Source organism: Artemia franciscana, chromosome 18 (genome assembly GCF_032884065.1).
Source record: "Artemia franciscana chromosome 18, ASM3288406v1, whole genome shotgun sequence".
Taxonomy (NCBI): Eukaryota; Metazoa; Arthropoda; class Branchiopoda; order Anostraca; family Artemiidae; genus Artemia; species Artemia franciscana.
Window position 1 is genome coordinate 4,433,154 of NC_088880.1, and position 21,000 is coordinate 4,454,153.

A 21,000-nucleotide genomic window follows, 5' to 3' on the forward strand; every position below is an offset into this window, starting at 1 on the left:
CAGGTGACGTCATGTTTGTTCGCATATGACGTCTGAATTATTTCACACTAATACAAAAGAAGAAAAAAACTAAAAAAGGTAAAAACTACAAAAAAAACTAAAAAGAAAAAAAAACTAAAAAAGCTAAAAAACTAAAAAAAACTAAAAAAAGGTAAAAATCTAATAACTAAAAAAAAACTGAAAAAAATAAAAAAAGGCAAAAACTACAAAAAAAATAAAAACTAATAAAAAAACTAAAAAAGCTAAAAAACTAAAAAAACTAACAAAAAATAAAAAAAGGTAAAAAACTAAAAAAAACTAAAAACTAAAAAAGAAAAAAACTAAAAAAAAGGAAAAAACTGAAAAATAAAAGAGAAAAAGAAAACTAAAAAAATATGAATAAATATATATAAAAATAAGTTGTTTGTGGGTTATGTCTGTCTGTCTGTCTGTCGAGTGACGTCGTGTTTGTCCGCATATGACGTCTGAATTATTTCACACTAATACAAAAGAAGAAAAAAAACTAAAAAAGGTAAAAACTACAAAAAAAACTAAAAAGAAAAAAAACTAAAAAGGCTAAAAAACTAAAAAAAAATAAAAAAAGGTAAAAAACTAAAAACTAAAAAAAACTGAAAAAACTAAAAAAGGCAAAAACTAAAAAAAAACTAAAAACTAATAAAAAAACTAAAAAAGCTAAAAAACTAAAAAAACTAAAAAAACTAAAAAAAGGTAAAAAGCAAAAAAAAACTAAAAACTAAAAAAGAAAAAACTAAAAAAAAGGAAAAAACTGAAAAATAAGAGAAAAAGAAAACTAAAAAAATATTAATAAATATAAAAAATATTAATATAAATATAATATAAATTAGCAATCAACAAAGCACCGAGACACAAATGACGACCGGGACACAGGGAGTATAAATGACGACCAGGACATAAGTAAAAAAAAAAACTAAAAAAACTAAAAAAATGGTAAAAACTACAAAAAAACTAAAAACTAATAAAAAAACTAAAAAATCTAAAAATCTAAATAAACTAAAAAAGAAAAAAAAGAAAAAAGGAAAAAAATAAAGGAGAAAAACAAAACTAAAAAACGAATGTATATACAGACCGGGACACCGGGATACAAATGACGACCGGGACACAGGGAATATAAATGACGACCGGGACACAGGGACACAACTACAATGGGGACGCCGGGGGGCACAGGGGGATATAAATGACGACCGGGACACCGGGACACAAGGAATATAAATGACGCCCGGGACACTCAAAGAGAAATCACAGACTGGAACACCGGGACACAAATGACGACCGGGACACAGGGAATATAAATGACGACCGGGACACAGGGACATAACTACAAAGGGGACGCCGGGGTGCACAGGGGGATATATAAATGACGATGGCGACTCAGGGAATGGTCGATTAGCAATCACCATCAACAAAGCTCAAGGGCAATCATTAGAATCATGAGGTATAGATCTGAATACGGATTGTTTTCCCATGGACCATTATATGTTGCATGTTCAAGAGTCGGTAAACCTGACAATCTATTTATATGCACAGACAATGGGACAGCAAAGAATGTTGTATATTCGCAAGTTTTACGTAGTTAAATATATATATATATATATGTATATATATATATATATATATATATATATATATATATATATATATATATATATATATATATATATATATATATATATATATCTATATTCACAGGTGGGACATAGGGACACAACTACAATGGCGCGTAACTAATATGGCGCGTAACGACTTACGCGCGCGGGGGGGCTTGGGGGGGGGGGCGCGAAGCGCCACCCCAACAGCTACTACATATATATATATATTATATATATATATATATATATATATTTATATATATATATATATATATATATATATATATATATATGTATATATATTATATATATATATATATATATATTATATATATAATATATATATATATATATATATATATATATATATATGTATATATATGTATATATATATATATATATATATATATATATATATATATATATATATATATATATATATATATATATATATATATATATATATATATATATATATATATATATATATATATATATATATATATATATATATATATATATATATATATATATATATATATATATATATATATATATATATATATATATATATATATATATATATATATATATATATATATATATATTTGAGGGGTTCAAACCTGATACCCTCCCTCATGGATAAAAAAAATGAAAAGGTAAAGGATACGGCATTAGACCTTACAGTCCGTACCGGCGGTGCTGATCTCCGTTTCTTGGCCCTTCAGCCAGGAAGTACAATGCTTCCTGTTTACCCTCCCCAGATTTCTCTAGGTACCCTTTTAGAGCTGGGTCGACTCTGGCTAAGCTTACAGAGTCACGCCACTGACCCCCGTCCCAAACTGAAGAATTGGGTACACCGGGATTCGAACCCGCGTCCTCTCAGACAAGGGATCCCGAATCCAGCGCACCAACCCACTCGGCCAGGAAGGCTTTGCTTGCATATTTTCCTCAATTTCTCGTAACGCCAATGCTTCAAAACCCTTCAAAACCAATGCATCTGACCACCGTAATTCTTGTGGCTTCTAGAATCCTAATTTTATTAATCTTCCTATTTTCCCAAACTATCCTCAACTGCAAAAAAACTTCTGTTTTTCTCTTTTTTTCATATTAAGCACACTGGCCTTCGTTAATAATCAAAGATTTAAGGAGGGGCAAAATGTATGTTTCAAAATTTAGGGGGAGGGCATTTTTTTTGATAATACAAATGAAATATGCAAGTTTAACTAAATCACTCGGCGCAATCACTACACAAATTACAAAAATATTTTTCCTTGTTCGATTGCTAGCATGAGAAAGCCTGAGTTTTCGATTTCGGTGGTTTGTGATGTTCATCAAAAACCACCAGCTTGATTTTAATTCAAAAAATCAACTGACTTGGTCTCGACCTTCGACCTAACCTCAGGGTCTACCAACTTGATCAAACAGTTCGTGGTAACGAACTGTAGTAAGGAGCGACCCGGCTCAATAGTAACAGAGACTCTAAAAACATCAAAAGAATTACATTTTAATGCTGATTTTAAATATATAAGTTTCATCAAGTTTAGGCTTATCCATCAAAAGTTACGAGCCTGAGAAAATTTGCCTTATTTTAGAAAATAGGGGGAATACCCCTTAAAAAAACTGTTCCTTCCTCAACGCCCCGCTCTTTACGCTATAGTTTTTTACTGTTTTAAAAAGTAGAGTTGAGAGAAAGAGTCAAAGTATAGCGTAAAGAGCGGGGCGTTGAGGAGGGAACAGCCACTTTCATACACGGAGTAATTTCTGTTCGTTTTAAGTTTTAATGTCGCTCCTTACTTCAAGTTAAAAAAGCTCGTTTTTTTATTTATTAAAAAAAAAGAACTATCTTAAGCCCAATTCGGCCGAGCTCACTTTCCGAACTAAAATTAGTAAAAGTAATAAACATTCATTGAATACAAGTTAAAACCTTCAGTTGATAAATTTGATAAAAAAAATATATACATGAAATTTAAGTTTCAACACTTCAAGAAGATTAAAAACAAATAAGCCTATTTAAATTATAAGGAAATGAAAATTTAAGGATAAGGAAAAGAGGCGTTAATCTAAATCGTTGCATATCAATGATGGCTTCTATGGTTGGGAGTCAATCAAGCTATTTGACGGCAAAATCTCAAAAAAAAAAAAAATTAAATGTGTCAAACTTCGTAAAATTGGTTTCTAAAATCTTTTTACGACAATTTCTTTCTTTCACACTCTTAGCGACTTATTTCGATAAAATGTATAATATTTTCTTAAAATACAGGTAAAAAGAATCTTTCTCAGGAGAAGCCAAAAAAAATTTTTTGACTCGTAAATTGGTCTTGAAAATACAGTTTAAAAACTTCCTAAACCCATACCTCACCCCGAACAGAAATTCTTCTGGGTAATCAAGGTCTTTGACAATAAAAACACAAAAAGAAAGTCGCACGTGTTAGACTTAGCCAAGTTGGCTTTTGAAACCCTTTTTACGATATTTTTTTCAGACTCAGTGACTTTTTATACTATACCTTTTAATCGGTCGCAAAATGCAGGTAAAAAGAATGTTTCTCTTTGAAATTGAAATGAGTATTTCTCCTATCGTTATTGGGTCTGAAAAATGCAAGTAAACACCCCTAATGCCTAGCCTTAAAGCGCCCTCGAATAAAAGTTCTTCTGGTAAAAATCCCACCCCGAACAGAAGCTCTTTTGGGCATCAAGATTTTTGACGACAAAACCTAAAAGCAAAAAGTCAAAGAGGACTTGGTCAAAGACTTTTGACGACAAAACCTAAAAACAAAAAGTCGAAGAAGGCTTGTTCAAAGACTTTTGACGACAAAACCTAAAAACAAAAAGTCAAAGAAGACTTGGTCAAATAGCCTTCTGAAATTCTCTTACAGTAATTTGTTTCTTTTAGACTCTTGGTGACCGCTTTCGGTGTACATATTCCAAGTTTTGGCTCAGCATCTTAAACGCTGACTTAAAACAGATTGAAAAATATGGAGAAGAATTAGGTGTTGGAGAGCTCTTTGGCCTCTTTGCCTGTATGGTAACTGGAAGGTCTTGGAATTCCATATTAAGTGGTATTGATAAACAGAAGATGAGTTCACAAGAGGTAAAAAAAATGCATCCATAAATTTTATGATTTAAAATATCATTTAAAATGTAATAGAAGTCATTAAGATCTAAACAATCCTCAGTACAATTAATTTAGTTTTAATTAAATCAGTGTAAAAGGATTACTTTCTAAATTGTATGATGGGGTTTTCAAAATTGCACCTCGCATTTACGCTCTTATCTCGATTTTTCTCTTTTTTCAAAGTTTTTTCGAATATGACTATTTAAGCTATTGGTCAGGCATGTAAAAAATATTTTTTTTTTATGGGACTGGACAAAATAGTTGGAAAGCATATATTGGAGCTGAGGGCAAATTAGATAAGACGCAGAAATAGATATAGACTAAACCGTTAAAACCTTGGTAATATGGGAATGGGGGGGGGGGGATTAAAGCTATTCCATATGTTCCCGGTAGTAACGTATGTTCTCTCAGTTAGTGACTACCATATGGTAATACTATGGTAATACCATATGGTAATACCATATGGTAATATGGTAAATACTGTGACTAGTATATAAGTAGTGAGGTCCAATTCCAGGAAGAATGGAAATATTTAGGAGTGACGTGTAAGGCAAAGGGTAAATTATTTAGTAGACATATAGGACGTAGCGAGGAGATGTATAGGATGTGGTCGAATTTTGTCTTAAGGAGGCAGATAAGAGTATAAGATATATTAGGATACAGAAGGAAATTTTTGGAATAAGGTATTGGAAGTTGGGGGGTTCCAGAAAAGTGGTAAATTTGAAACCGTTTATCTAAGATATATTTGATAGCTAGGTGTAAATAGAGATAATAATAGTTTTTTTAGTTAGAGGAGATTTGGGAATCTTTTAGCGAAGACATTGAAAGCTAGTGAATATGATTAGGTTGTGGGAGCGTATTGTGAAGGAAGAGGTTGTGGGAGAGTAACGGAAGGAAGAGGTTGTGGGAGCGTATTGTGAAACCGCCATGAGCGCGGCTGCTTAAATTTCCTTATTTAGAAGCTATTAGAGATGGGCCTTCATGTTTTTGGCCGTACTAAGCAGGAAGATTCTACGGGGTTGTGGAATAGGGCAAGTACGGAACAATGGATGAGCTTTTGCGACTCCAAGAGGTACAGGTTTGGGAGTTTAAAAGACGTCTTTCTGATTCTTTGAGCCTCTACGTGGTGGTATAGATAAAAATGGGATGAAAGGGTATTTTCTAAGGTGAATTTGTGAAAATAGAAGTTAATTTATATTGGGGGAAACAGTTTACTAGTTACGCTAAGAAGAAAATACCTGGGGAGGAAGCAAGAGGGCGATGATCTTTACTTTTGCCCTATGTGTAGAAGTTTGTATGAGAGTTATGGGTCGTGCGATGTGTGTGTTTGAAGAATTGAGTGAGGTGTGAAAGGAAACTTATGGAGGATGTAGGCTTAATGAAAAATAGCTCGGAAGTATTGTGGAGTTATGAGTGTTACGAGTGTGTTATGACAAGTGTTAAGTGTCAAGTTGCAAGTGTTGTGTATGAGTTTTTATAAGTGTTGCAAGGTTAGGATGATTTCTTATGCTAGCAATGGAGCACAAAAATAGGTTTTTGTAATATTTTTTTTTATGCAGCTTGAATTAGTTAGAACGGAGGACTTTTATTATGTTTTGAATTAGAACCCTAGGACTTTTAGAGAAATAAATTTATTATTATTATGATTACTAGTATTATTGTGCTGCACTGCTGATAAAAAGGATTTTGTTTTTAAAGATTATCATGCTTCCCTAATGCAATAATTTATTCACTGTGTAATCTCTAGTAACCCAAAATTCCTATGTATTTGCGGCTCCCCCCTCCCCCTTGTCAAAGCAAAAAAATAGCATAAAAAGGTACTTTGCCTCCCCTTCTCCCTTTTTATAGGACATACCTCCTATATAATGGTGCATTTTTATTATGTATATTGTCAAATTATTCACTTTTTGTTAATATATTTTGTATCAACTGCTAAAGTTAAATGTGTCAAGATTTTGTCGTTTTTTGTATGTGTTTTTACTCGTGGTGTTTTCTCTCGTTTCAGTTTTCTGAAATAATCAACTTTTTCGGATTTTATACTTTGAGGTATTTTAAGTTTGTAACTCTAAAAAATTTAAAATTAAGCCATTGCTCAATGCCTATTGGTATTATCTACTTTTCATTAACTTTTTTCGCTTATGAATATGTAAGAAGGTGCTTGTAGAAGAAATAAGCATCAAAGTATTTTATCAAGTTGATACAACAATAAATTACGCGAAGTGAAAACGAACAAGTGACGTCATTATTGGGGCTTGTGCTGCGTAATTCCGATGTCTTGGCGGCTACTCCCTTTCGGTCTTCTTGAAAAATGAAAAAACAGTGGCCTAAAAATTCACCTCTTTTCATCACCGTGCTTTCTTGGCGGAGAGCATTTTCTTTGAAAAATGCGGTCCAGTTCTGACAGTATTATTGTGACATCATTTTTTGAGGTGCTGTGGGCTTCATGCAACGACGTCTTTGTCGGGACTTGTGTTGTCTCAATTAGGCTAAATTGCACACAAATACTAATTGCACAAAAATGCACAAAGTCCAATTGTTTTTTCAAGCATTTATAATCCAATAATTTCCTTTGATTTTAAAATTACATGGTGTGAAAATGAACAAGTGACGTCATTATTGGGGCTTGTGCTGCGTAATTCCGATGTCTTGGCGGCTACTCCCTTTCAATCCTCTTGAAAAATGAAAAAACAGTGGCCTAAAAATTCACCTCTTTTCATCACCGTCCTTTCTTGGCTGCATTATAATGCATTATAAGCATTTATAATCCAATAATTTCCTTTGATTTTAAAATTACGTGGTGTGAAAATGAACAAGTGACGTCATTATTGGGGCTTGTGCTGCGTAATTCCGATGTCTTGGCGGCTACTCTCTTTCAATCCTCTTGAAAAATGAAAAAACAGTGGCCTAAAAATTCACCTCTTTTCATCACCGTCCTTTCTTGGCTTTGCTTTGAAAAATGCGGTCCAGTTCTGACAGTATTATTGTGACATCATTTTTTGAGGTGCTGTGGGCTTCATGCAACGACGTCTTTGTCGGGACTTGTGTTGTCTCAATTAGGCTAAATTGCACACAAATACTAATTGCACAAAAATGCACAAAGTCCAATTGTTTTTTCAAGCATTTATAATCCAATAATTTCCTTTGATTTTAAAATTACGTGGTGTGAAAATGAACAAGTGACCTCATTATTGGGGCTTGTGCTGCGTAATTCCGATGTGTTTGCGACTCTCTCCTTCCTCTTGAAAAGTGAGAAAATAGTGGCATAAAAATTCATCAATTTTCATCTCCCTCCTTTCTTTTTATGGGACTGGCCTGCGTGCGCGTATTTAATGGAACACTTTTTATCGTAGATATTTGTTGCGTAAGTATTCAAATAAATCCTACTACGTAAAACTGGCTTTGGAAAATGCGATCAACCTCTGACAGTATTATTGTGATGTAATTTTTTGGGTGGTATTGGCTTCATTAAATGACGTCATTGTCGGAGTTAGTGCTGTCTCAATTAGTCAAAATTGCACAAAAAAAGGCTATCTGTATGATAAATGTAGTAAAAATCACAAGTTTTTGGTGGCGAAGCTTGACTTTCCAGGTCCTCTATGCGTACGATTAGCTTGCAAAATAATATTATCGGCCGGGGCCTTAAAATGAAATGCACGAATAGCACGCTTAGTCTAAACGCAGGATGTTCTGAGCGGTCGTTGTTCTAGCTTGCAAAATAATATTATCGGCCGGGGCCTTAAAATGAAATGCACGAATAGCACGCTTAGTCTAAACGCAGGATGTTCTGAGCGGTCGTTGTTCTAGCTTGCAAAATAATATTATCGGCCGGGGCCTTAAAATGAAATGCACGAATAGCACGCTTAGTCTAAACGCAGGATGTTCTGAGCGGTCGTTGTTCTAGCTTGCAAAATAATATTATCGGCCAGGGCCTTAAAATGAAATGCACGATTAGCACGCTTAGTCTAAACGCAGGATGTTCTGAGCGGTCCAATATAACTGAGCATAAAAATAACTTTTGTTGATAATTTGAACAAGATGCCATAAAGTTTTAAGTTCTTTTTCATCTGGGAGGGGGGCTCTTCAACATACCTGAATTGCTACTTTTCGTTTGGTTATTTTTTTTCGGAGGAGAGTAAGAATTAAAAAGCAGATTAGTACAGAAAACTGGTTGAATGTAGTGAGTTTGCGTCGTACTCATGGTGTCATCAAGGCATCACGAACAAGGTGCCATAAAGTTTTAAGTTCTTTTTCATCTGGGAGGGGGGCTCTTCAACATACCTGAATTGCTGCTTTTCGTTTGGTTATTTTTTTTTTACACAGAATACACAGAAAACTGGTTGAATGTAGTGAGTTTGCGTCGTACTCATGGCTCTTTTTCTTTTCCAAGTTTTTTAATTATTTTTGGTCTAGTTTGGAAATTAGTTTTAATTTTTAAGAATCTAAAATAAAAATTGAAAAAATGTAACTCCCGTTTTTCTACTTTTATTGTACACTTGACACACTCTGAGGGATGCTTTATCTTGTGGTAGCATCAAGTTTCTACTGGTGGGGGCACAGATTAAACACTTTAGGAAAAGTTCAATTCAAGTATTTACAATTCTAAAATTCCCCTTCATTTTTAAAATTATTCTTCATATTAATTTTTAACAGTAATTTTTCCTTTTTCTTCCTTTTTTCTCTCTTGTGTTTTTGTTGTTTTAATAAATTTCTCTCTCTTTCTAATGTTTCTTTGTAAAATCCCTTGAATTCGATTTTTCGAGTGTGCTATGTAGGTGAAAAAATATTATCCTTTTTTTTAAGATTAATAAATACAGAAACTCCAATTTCTTAACTAGCAAAATGATTTTTCAAAATATGGAACAAAGTAGAATGGATTCAAGAGCCGTGAATATAAAGTTGACTCAGCGATTTTAGTTTTTTATACTTTGACGTTCAATATGGTATGTAAATTGTTTCGGTGGTTATTTGAACCTGAGTTACCCATATTATATTTTTTCCTTTTTTTTATATTTGGAAAAGAAAAATGTATGAGAATCTATGGACAGGGAGGCGATTTAACAAAATTTGTAAATGTCATTTTGTCGCTTCTAATAATATCGGAGTGTTTGATTACAACCTTTTACCCCATCTTGATTAAAAAAAAAAAAAAAAAAAAAAAAAAAAAAAAAAAAAAAAAAAATGCTGAACTGGCTCTAAAAAGTTTGGCCAAGTTTTGACAAAATATGGCAAAATATGTCCAGCGAAAAAGACCATATGACGTCGCTACAAATATCAGAAGTTATGTTTGTTTGAAAATAAAATGCTCTGATTTTTTTTATGTACATTTAAAAATCTCTAAAAGATTTTATTAAAACGCTTTTAGTTAATGAAAAATTATTTAATTGAAACAAGATGGGAAGCTTCTTTCTGAACCTAATCTTGTATTTTGAACAATTAGTCATTTTATTCTCCATTTTAGCAAAATGAGATTCAAGCCGATGCTAGTAAATATTTAGTACAAATTGCTGACGTCTTGAATCGAGTTCCTAGAGAAATGCTGCTTATTTTTAAAACAAATGATCTGCTAAGGAGTATTGAATATGCCCTGAAAACGCAGCACAGGTAAGAAAATATTTTATTCTCTTATAACTTAACCATTTTGTTTTCAGAGATGCGGGAATGGTTGTCTAAGATCAGCAAATATATTTATATCACTTGTAAGAAGTTCAAGGCTGTGCTTATACATGTCAAGCCGAATCTTGTTCTCGGTATTTTGAAATAATACTTTTTTGTTTCATTTTATTTTTCGAAATAAGATTGGAATATTGGAAGTCAAGGTATTGATTTTTGAAGGAGGGGATTTCCGATGGGATATACCGAACCCCAATGTTTTTAAGCTTACACTCCCTCTCCCTAGTTTTCTCTATTATTTTTATTTGTCACACTTTCTGTGTGGCTGATCAGTTGTACATGGGGGGGGGGATTTTCTGGCGGAGTAAGCCGGATCGATTGAGATGGATCCATTGACTAGGATCATTCCCCCCCTCCCTCAAAAAAAATCTTGCCTCATTAATTTTATTTGTAATACTTTCTCTATGGCTGCTCAATTTTAAACGTGGGGGAATTTTCTATGGGAATAAGCTGGACCCTATTGGCTATAATCAAGTATGGCTCTCAGAAATGGCGTTTTGGAAGGCTTAGAAACACATACTTGAATCGTCTGAGATTAATGTTAGGACGGCTGTCCTGGCCGAGTGGGTTGGTGCGCTCGATTCGGGATCCCTTGTCTGAGAGGACGCGGGTTCGAATCCCGGTGTACCCAATTCTTCAGTTTGGGACGGGGGTCAGTGGTGTGACTCTGTAAGCTTAGCCAGAGTCAACCCAGCTCTAAATGGGTATCTGGAGAAATCTGGGGAAGGTAAACAGGAACGGTGTGCGAAAGCACAGGGTGGCTGGCCCCTAACCCCCCATTGCACTTCCTGGCTGAAGGGCCAAGAAACGGAGATCAGCACCGCCGGTACGGACTGTAAAGTCTAATGCCGTATCCTTTACCTTTTTTTTTACTCTATTAACTCACCATGTATAACACAATAAGCTGTCTTAAATAATACGGCTTGATCCTGTTTTCTAGAGCTATAATTCTTGACCGGTTTCTAGAAAAATTTAAGATGGGTAGGTCACGTTTTATGGAAGAAGGATTACATATTCCCAAAGATTGTGCTTTTTATCCATCCATCCGGGGCTGAACGAAAAGCACGTAGTCCCTAAATGGGAAGGAAGGTCATAAGAAAGAGTTTAAAGGAAACTGCAACTTTATGGAACAGAGGGGGGGGGGGTAAAGAGGGAAGTTTTGAAAAACTTGAGAGGGAGAGGAGTATGGGTAGCTGTGTTGGCCTCAGGTGGCTTGGTATTGCAATGAATTGCAAGTAGTAGTAATAGTAGCATTTAGGTAAAAATTCTCGTTTTTTCTTAGTTAATTTTATTATGCGGAACATCTTTATTGTCCTTTTTGACCAACCGTCTAGGGCTAAACGGAAATTACGTCGTCCGTAAATGGGAGAAAAGGTCATAACTACTGCTACTACTACTGCTACTACTACTGCTACTACTACTAATAACTCTCTGCAGCACCAAGCCGCCTGAGGCCAACACAGCTACGCCCGCTCCTCCTCCAACCTAATTTATTCAAATCCTCCCTCTTTAAACCCTCCCAAGAAGTTCCCATTTCCTTTAAATCTTTATTCATAACATCCTCCCATCCCAGACGAGGACGACCTGTTTTCCGTGTAGCCCCAGATGGTTGGCCAAAAAGGACAATCTTCGACAATCCGTCTTCCTTCATCCGCAGAACGTGTTCTAGCCATCTCAACCTTTCGTTCATTATAGCCCTAGAAAGCGGGATTGAACCGTATTTTTCGTACAACCTACCGTTTGAAATGTGGTCAGTCAGCCGGGTACCCAGAACAATCCGTAGGCAATTTCTCTGGAAAATATCTAGCAAATCTTCTTCCGCTTTTGGAGCGCCCATGCTTCAGAGCCATATTTGACAACTGTCATCACTGTTGCTTCCAATATTCGAATCTTGGTTTTCAGACCTATCTTCTTATTCTTCCAAACCTCTTTTAACTGTGAAAAAAAACCCTGAGCCTTAGTTATTCTACTTTTAACAACTTCACGGCTCCCACCGTCTTTACTAATAATCCTACATACGTAAGTGAAGCTGCCCAACTGATCAATCTTTTCGGTACCCAACGTCATCTTTTCATCTTCACTTATTCCTAGCCTTAGGGACATAGTCTTTTTAACATTAATTTCCAACTTATGCTAGCACCCTGAACTCGCAAAACCTCTAAAAATTCATTCATTCGTTTTGCTCACACTTTCATCTAATATGCTTAAATCACCAGCATAATATAAGTGCAGAGGAGTTTTTCCTCTCCATTTGATTCCGTGATCTCCCATTGCCTTCCTTGTGCTCCTTAAGATATAGTCCAACAAAATGATCCATATAAAGGGGGATAGAACACAACTCTGCTTAACTCCTGATTTAATACAGAACCAGCTGCTAACCTCATTTCCTACCTTAACAACAGCAATATTATTCTCATACATAGCATACAAATCACTTTAATGTATTTTTCTGGTATACCATATAAGGATAGGACCTTTACTACAGCTCTTCTATCAACAGAATCGAACGCTTGCTCATAATCGATAAAACTGAGGACCAAAGGTGTTTGACAACGAAGGGATTTATTAATTATGAACCTAAGAGTGAAAACTTGGTCGACACATCCTCTTCCTTTTCTGAAACCCCTCTGTCCTTCTTTTAAAACTTTATCTATAGTATCTCTCAGTCTAAAAAGTATCACATTACTAAGTAATTTGCTACCTACAGAGACCAGACTAATGCCTCGATAGTTACGACACTCACTTTTGTCACCTTTCTTATACAGTGGTTTAATTAAGGTTTTCCTAAAATCATTAGGTACTTCCCCTTTTTCAAAAATCATATTCATAATCTTCAGTAGCTTATTTCTAACCTCAGAGCCATCATATTTAAGAAACTCATTTATCCCACTATCAGCACCTGAGGCCTTATTATTTTTTAATCCTTTTAGTACTGTCGCTAATTCTTCCTCACGAAACAAGGTCATAAGAAAGAGTTTAAAGGAAACTGTAGCTTTATGGAACGGGGAGGGGGGTAAAGAGCGAAGATTTGAAAAAACTGGGGAGGGAGAGGAGTATGGGTAGCTGTGTTGGCCTCAGGTGGCTTGGTATTGCTATGAGTTGCAAGTAGCAGTAGTAGCATTTAGGTAAAAATCCTCCATTTTTTCTGAACTAATTTTATTATGCGAAACATCTTTATTGTCGTTTTCGGCCAACCGTCTAGGGCTAAACTGAAGGCAGGCCGTCTGTGGTTAGGCTGGGAGGATGTGAAGAAAGATTTAAGGGAAATGGAAACTTCCTAGGAGGGTGTAGATAGGGAGGCTTCGAATAGATTAGGATGGAGGGTGAGCGTGCGTAGCTGTGTCGACCTCTGACGACTTCGTGCTGTGGTGAGTTGTTAGTAGTAGTAGTAGTTATTCTCACTGAAAGAGGAAGCTTGTCTGTTCTGTTGACAAAGAAGGTTCTACGTTTAGTTATGAAGACTCTAACCCTGAGTTCCCATAACTGTTTTCTCGTCGTTGTTGTGTTTTCTATCAGATCTCATTCATTTATGCTCCGCGTGTTGGTGGCTTACTTACTTATACTTGTGTCAGGACTACAAAGGGAATATTCAGGACTATACTTCTTTTCAGCTCTCCTCGACGCTATGATTTGGCGGTTAGTTGAGTTTCATGTTACTCGGTCAGAGCATGGCGTTACAATCTCTGTTTTTTGCAAAATACATAAACAAAGCCGTAAAAACATTCATCCATTAGAAAACAAAAAAGCGTTTTTGATTCCATCCTCTCCCGATTTGATTCTAATCTTTTGATTGTCATGATTTTTTATTTTATTTCATCGTCTCACAACTAGTACATTTATCCTCTTCTATCAAAACTTTGTTTTACTCTCGCTTTTGGGGATTTTTGAATAGAGGTCATGGGTTTCGGGGTAATAAAGAGGCTTAATGACTTTGCTCTCATGATTTAGTAAAAATAGACGAATTAATAATCACTCTAGATTTTATTTCTTCTTTTCTTTGTTTTGTTGCGTAATATCTCTGATTGGATCCGTAGCCCATCCTTGACCTTGCACCCATTCGCTAGACGTTTAATTATTGGAGGATAATTAACATGCTATTGTACTTAAAGCTGAAGCAATTAGGCTTTAATTTACTCCAGGGATATGCTATTTGTAGCTTGCGTGACATATGTGGGTGTTTAAGTTTTTGGCCCACTGTCCCAGGCGAATTTCCATAAACACGTCTGTGTGATTTTTATAAGTGAATCTACTTCATTTCTGAAGGTAAAGGATAGGCCCTTCCCTTTCATGAGGGGAAAGGGGGATCTGATCAATATAGATGGGATTTGTATAAACAGCCATAGTGAATTAAGATAAGTGTGAATTGTGGCCAGGATCAAACGCTCACCAAATTTCATAAAATAAAATATTTGAGCTATTTTTTTCTATAGAAGCTGTCTCGTAGTAGATTTTCCCACTGGCCCAGGCAAATTTCCATAAATACGTCTGTGTGATTTTTATAAGTGAGTCTACTTCATCTTTGAAGATTAGGGGATAGGCCCTTCAACCTTCCCTTTCATGAAGGGAAGGAGGATCTGATCAATATAAAGGGGATCTGTATAAACAGCCATAGTAAATTAAGATAAGTATGAATTTTGGCCAGGATCAAACACTCACCAAATTTCATAAAATAAATATTTGAGCTATTCTTTTCTGTATAAGCTGTCCCGTAGTAGATTTCGCTTGGAAGAAGTAATTAAGGTATAAACTAATTAATTAATAAAGTAATTAAAATAATAACTGGTAAAGTAATTAAATAATGAGAAGTAATTAGAAGAAGTAATTAAAGGATATCGACTGGGAAGAAGTTTTGATACGTTTTTCTTTGGTAATCATGGTTAATAATTAAGGTTGCCTTATTGCTGATCTAGCCCAAGGTTTGAATGCACAAGTTTCTGAGTTGTTACAGCAATATTACTCAGGAATACACTCAGACCCTGGGTTCTGGGACCTTATAAATTTTGCAATATTTCGGGGCACGTATTATCCCCCCCCCCCGAGAAGAAAATGTGTTTTTTTTTACCAATTATCATTTTTATATGATCGTTGTTACCAGTTATAGTATATTGTTGCCATTGTTACCAATCTTCATTTAATCGACATTTAATGAAAATTTAGTGAAAAGCACTGCAAATAAAAACAGGAATACAAAAAATGAATATATAGAATTTTTATCACTTTTTTATGCCATCTTATCATCTCGATCTTCTGCTTGACGATTTTTGGCCTATACCACGTTTTTGAAACCATGTAATTTTTTTTGGAAATGATAATTTTCTGTGGCATCCCTAGAAAATGAATTTTCTTCATTACTAGCAAGCTGGAGAAGTCTTAAACCCCTCATAACCCCCTTACCAAAGGTACCTTTTGTCGATAGAGCTAACTTCAAAAAGTTAGCTCTTCCTTTTGCACCGAGAACGACTAAGTGAATGTCTTAATAAAATATCAGCCTTTTCTTTTCGTTTTTTTTCGCTGACTGAAAACTACCCTCATTTGGTTTTGTCTCTTTCTTAATTTTTTTTTTTACTTTCTTCATTTTTTGTCGTACATCAATTCCAATGTAGGGTCTGGTGCAGAATCCGAACCGTTGACAATGCAGTGTCTGGTGCAGAATCTGGTACAGGTCCAACACCTTATTAGTCAACAGTAAACGGGAGATTATTTTTTAGTTTGAATTTTAACAGAAGATTTAGACTGTTTGTTAGGAGGGAAGACCTTTCATGCATCCTCTCTTTGTGGTGAACTTTCCGATTGTCACGTAATACATAATTTATAATCCTTCTTGTGTAACGTTTGCTACAATAAAGTGTTTCTGGAATAGTCGTAGCTTGTTTAATTTGACTATAACACTCCAAAGCCTATCACTTTCGCTGAAGAAAAGGTTTAATGTTTTCTCACCAATTTCTATTTTAACCTAAAGAGGGCAGGGTTTAATATGAACCTCTTTGGGCTATTTCATTGGGTCATTCAGAATATTAAGTGATGATAACTTCAAAAATTTTTGAAAGAAATGCGATGATAAAGATATTTATCACCTTTGATTCTTATTTGAATATGTAAAAAGAAAGTGTCTTACACAAATAAGTGTTCACAACTGCCTTCAGGGTTTTTATTTTGACCCCGCTGCTAACTCTATACTAAGTTTTTTTTATATCGAATTTTCTTAATGTTCATTTTTTATGAAATGTTTAAAAATCTGATAAGCATGTCTCTAATGGTTTATTTTGAACGCGCTGCTTACTCTAGTAAGCAGCATATAAACACTCAATAATTTTTTAGATTCCTTTTTTTCTAGAATTTGTTCTTCAAAATTTTTCAATTAAAATATGTTTTCCACACAAAAAGTGTTGTAATATATTTTTTCTCTTTAGCATGTCTTCATTTATAACTATGTCTCGATGTTGCGTTCGAAGCGTCTATTTGGAGAAGCTAAAAAAATGTAATTCAAAATGGTGTTTTGTCAAGACAAGTGCTTCCGAGAAATGGTGTCAGTTTAAGCTCACTCTCTACCAGTTGTATTTGCTAATATTGTTCTCGCCCATCGGTTCACTGCTCAGATTACGTTCCTGAATTTCTTGAAAAATTTTAGTTTTGTTGACTCTTTAGGAAAAATAAACTTTTATTTTTTACTGATTCTTGTTTTATATCTTTTTTCTGCTGGAACGTTTTGGTGTTTATTAACATTATGAACGTTTCGTTTACATCTTTTTTTTCCAAACGTCATGGCACGACTCTGTTTTGTGGCATACTGTGGACTGAGAGCCGTTTAAACGTCTAAACAATCAAAAAGAAGCTTTACATCTGGTGAGATGGCGATGTGAGATGGAAAAATAAGGTTATATTTTTTACTGATTCTTGTTTTATACCTTTCTTTCTACTGGAACGTTTCGATGTTTATTAACATTATGAACGTTTTGTTTACATCTTTTTCTCTCTTCCGTAAGCTTGGACGGAACCTTGGTGTTATGCACCGTATGGAATTCGTTTTGTCTCTGGAGCCTCTGCGTTCTATTTATTTTTCTCTTCTTCATTCGCACCTAATTACTGTCCACTTATTTACTTGAATACTTTCAGATTCCATTATATTCCTCTCCATAGGCAACAAAATAAGGCACTTCGTATTTTAAAAGGCGTTCTTCCTTCCCCAGCGTCTCTTCCAAGCAAGTTCTCAACAAAGAGTTTATATTTTTTATAATATAAAATGGTGTGAGCTTGAAACTTCTACAGTAGGGTTCTCTGATACACTGAATCTGATGGTGTGATTTTCATTAAGGTAATTTAACTTTTAGGGGGTGTTTCCCCCTATATTCTAAAATAAGACTTATTTTCTCTTATTTCCTTATTTTCTCAGCCTAAAAATGCAATTCTTTTGATGTAACTATTGGTATCAAGATTTCATTTCTTAGATTTTCGGTTACTATTGAGCTGGGTCACTTCTTACTACAATTCGTTACCACTAACTGTTTGATATATATATATATATATATATATATATATATATATATATATATATATATATATATATAAAATTGGTCGCCTAGATTTTTAGAATCATGGAATTTTGAACTCATTAATATGTTTCGTGTATTTTATATCTATGTGTGGTAAATGAATTATGTTGCTTTCATGTTTTTTTTGTTTTTTTTCTTCTTTCTTTTTCTTTTTTGTCAGCAGTGCTTAGCTTTAGAATAGAAAGTGAAATACTTTTTGTAAGTCGAATCACTAAATAAATTCATTCATTCATTCATTCATATATATATATATATATATATATATATATATATATATATATATATATATATCTTTTAAATATAAATATATATTATTAAAAAGTGTTAAAAGGCTGAAAGTGCAACCTTGCTGAGGCATGATATCTTTTGTTATGTGAATGGGTACAAAGATATGGTGATTTTCTTTCAAATGAGACTCATGAAAACATTCTACGACCGCTGGTTCTTAAGATCGCCCTAGGGAAAAAAGAAGAAAAAAGAAAACAAAAAGGGAAGATTCATCAGTGCTTCGCAAGCGAAAAAGCGATTTTCCCTAATGTTAAAGTTGGGGGGGGGGGGCTGTAAATCTCTTATGCATAGATTGTTGACTATGATAATTCCAGTATTAAAGTTTTCATTTCAATCTGATGTTATTTTCGAGGGGTTCGAGACTCTTTCAAAATTCCATTCACTCACACATTTCTTTTGCACTCCTAATTCACTATAGGACTATTGTAATATCCTTGTTACTTTATCGTAACAAAGATCGTCCTAATTTCTGGCCAAATCTCTAACCCCCTATATATCCATTATTTTGCCATTCTGCTGATGATAGTGCCTTTACTCAAGAATTGGCTGCTTAATTTTTGGGCAGAGATATAATAATACAAATGAATATCACTTCCTCTCTTGCTGTTCCCCGTGCCGTTTTGACCATTGCAATATATCATAACTGGTATAGTAGGTTTGATTCCATCAGTAGCTGGAGGATCAGAACTTAGAGGGTGAAAACATCACGTTGAAACATCTTTTGAACCCCAGAGTCTAGTATGTACGTACCTGTAAGTGACTTAGTGATGTTCTTTTACCGAGGTTTAGTGCTCAACTGGTCCGAAGGATACAGGTGATATTAGTTTCCTAGTAAAATCCAGTACTAAAAAAAAGAATTAGCGCTAGCGTCTGAAAAACCAGACTCTGCCAGTTAAGGGTTGAACTTTGGAATTGAATTCTTAGAACATGACACTGTTCTAATCAGTAGCTGGAAGATGAACTTTTTTCGCAGTAAGGATGACCTTTTTTCTCTTAAGATATTAAATCCGACTTCTTACTAAAACCAACCTATAACTGATTTTCAACTAAATTATTTCCTGCACAAAACCGGGAAAAGTGACACTGCTCATGTGGTGATGTTGAAAATTCTAATCACCTCCTCTTTAAATTTGCTAATTATTCTTTTCTTCGATCACTTTTATATAGGTTGTAGTAATTTTTTCCTCCTTTTGTTCTTTTATCTGTAATTTTTTCTCCTTTCTAGATTTTGCTGTGTTTACTTCTCTTTTTTTTAGTGCCAACTTATATATTTTTTTTAGTTGTGGATGTGAAATACCGCGTTTTCGGTTCAAACACTAATAAAGTATTTATCTATCTTAGCAGTCATAAAATAAAAAAACAAAAAATAGACAAATTTTTCCAACTCAAAGTAAGAAGCAACATTAAAACTCCAAACGAACAGAAATTATTGCGTATATGAAGGCGGTTCTTTTTTTCTCAACACCTCAGTTTTCACGCTTAAGTTTTTTGGTACTTCTGAAAAACCTTCTTATTGTTCTAATTAAACGATCCTTGCGTTTCAGGAGTCGCTATTAAAGAATTGGGAGGACATTCACACTTCAGCGTAAAGAACGAAGTTTTAAGGAGGGGGCAATACCCCTCATATACGTCATAATTTCTATTAGTTTTAAGTTCTAATGCCGCTCCTTGATTTGAGTTGGAAAAACTTCTTGTTTGATTTTATTTTTAACTTTTTTAAATGATGCCAGGAAAATGGCTCCACCTCCACAAAAAATACCCCCAACCCCACCCCACAGGAAGATCTTCTAGACAATTAAATCCTGGGGAAAATTTACCCCAGACAATTATCCTTAATATCTCCACACCTAAAATTAAGTCAGCAAAGAGAAAGTAAGGCAAATAAAAATAATTTCGTGTAGGAATTCCGGTCGCTTCCCCCAGTGTAAAATTGCCCCTGAAATTTTGCCCCAGAAAAATATTTTCCCCTTGGTAAATTCTCCCCTCAGAAATAATAACAAATTTTTATCGGGCGATTTCGAGTAAAAAGGGGCGTGGGAGGGGAGCTAGTTGCTCTTCAGTTTTTTGATCACTTGAAAAGGACACTAGAACTGGTAATTCTCGTCCGAATGACCCCTTTCTCAAAATATTGTAAGACCATTGGTTCAATACAATCACCCCTGAAAAATAAAAAATTACCAAAAAATAAACACGCATCCGTGTCTTTTTTTTCGGGCTAGAGATACAAAATTCCTTATTTTTGCAGATAGGAGCTTGAAACCCCTACAATAGGGTTCTATTATACGTTGAATCTGACAGCATGGTTTTAATCAAGATTCTTTGACTTTTAGGGGGGTGATTTCACCCCTTTTCGAAAATCCAAAAAAATTTCTTAGGCTCGTTTCCTTTGATGGGTAACACTAAACTTAATAAATCTTTTATATTTTGAATCAACTTAAGAAGATGATTCTTTTGATACATCTATTGATATCATAGGTCAGTTTTTCAAAGTTTTGTCTATTATTTAACCGCATCACTCCCATTTTACAGTTCGGTTCCACAAACTGTTTGGAAGATTTACTTGACGAATCGCAGATAATCGAAAACCCACTGTTAGGAGGATGTGTTTGTTAACAGATATAGTTATGTATTAATCATAATTTTCAGTTAGCAAAAAAGAATAATGTCTACTAACAGAAAAAAAAGTACCAATAAACAATCTGAACCATTGGATAACTAACCCTTTGGCTATACCATTTGAAAAAGTTAAGAAAATCAAGAAGGAATGTTG

The 21,000-nt window shown here is 34.5% G+C and overlaps 2 protein-coding genes across 4 annotated transcripts in view; both read left to right on the forward strand.

Moving 5' to 3' along the window:
• Positions 1 to 17,060, forward strand: part of LOC136038520 (aarF domain-containing kinase 1-like) — a 51,920-nt gene extending 34,860 nt beyond the window's left edge. For 2 of the 3 annotated variants that reach the window (XM_065721623.1, XM_065721624.1), the window contains 3 exons: positions 4,501 to 4,698; positions 10,181 to 10,323; positions 16,803 to 17,060. In XM_065721623.1, coding sequence (XP_065577695.1) covers positions 4,501 to 4,698; positions 10,181 to 10,323; positions 16,803 to 17,001 — 540 coding nt within the window. In that variant the 3' untranslated portion in view covers positions 17,002 to 17,060. The remainder of the gene's footprint in view (positions 1 to 4,500; positions 4,699 to 10,180; positions 10,324 to 16,802) is intronic. The other variant, XM_065721625.1, reaches the window with a different exon arrangement.
• A 68-nt stretch (positions 17,061 to 17,128) lies between these two features.
• Positions 17,129 to 21,000, forward strand: part of LOC136038521 (uncharacterized) — a 40,644-nt gene continuing 36,772 nt past the window's right edge. The window contains exon 1 of the mRNA XM_065721628.1: positions 17,129 to 17,266. The gene's annotated coding sequence lies outside the window, so the exon portion shown is untranslated. The remainder of the gene's footprint in view (positions 17,267 to 21,000) is intronic.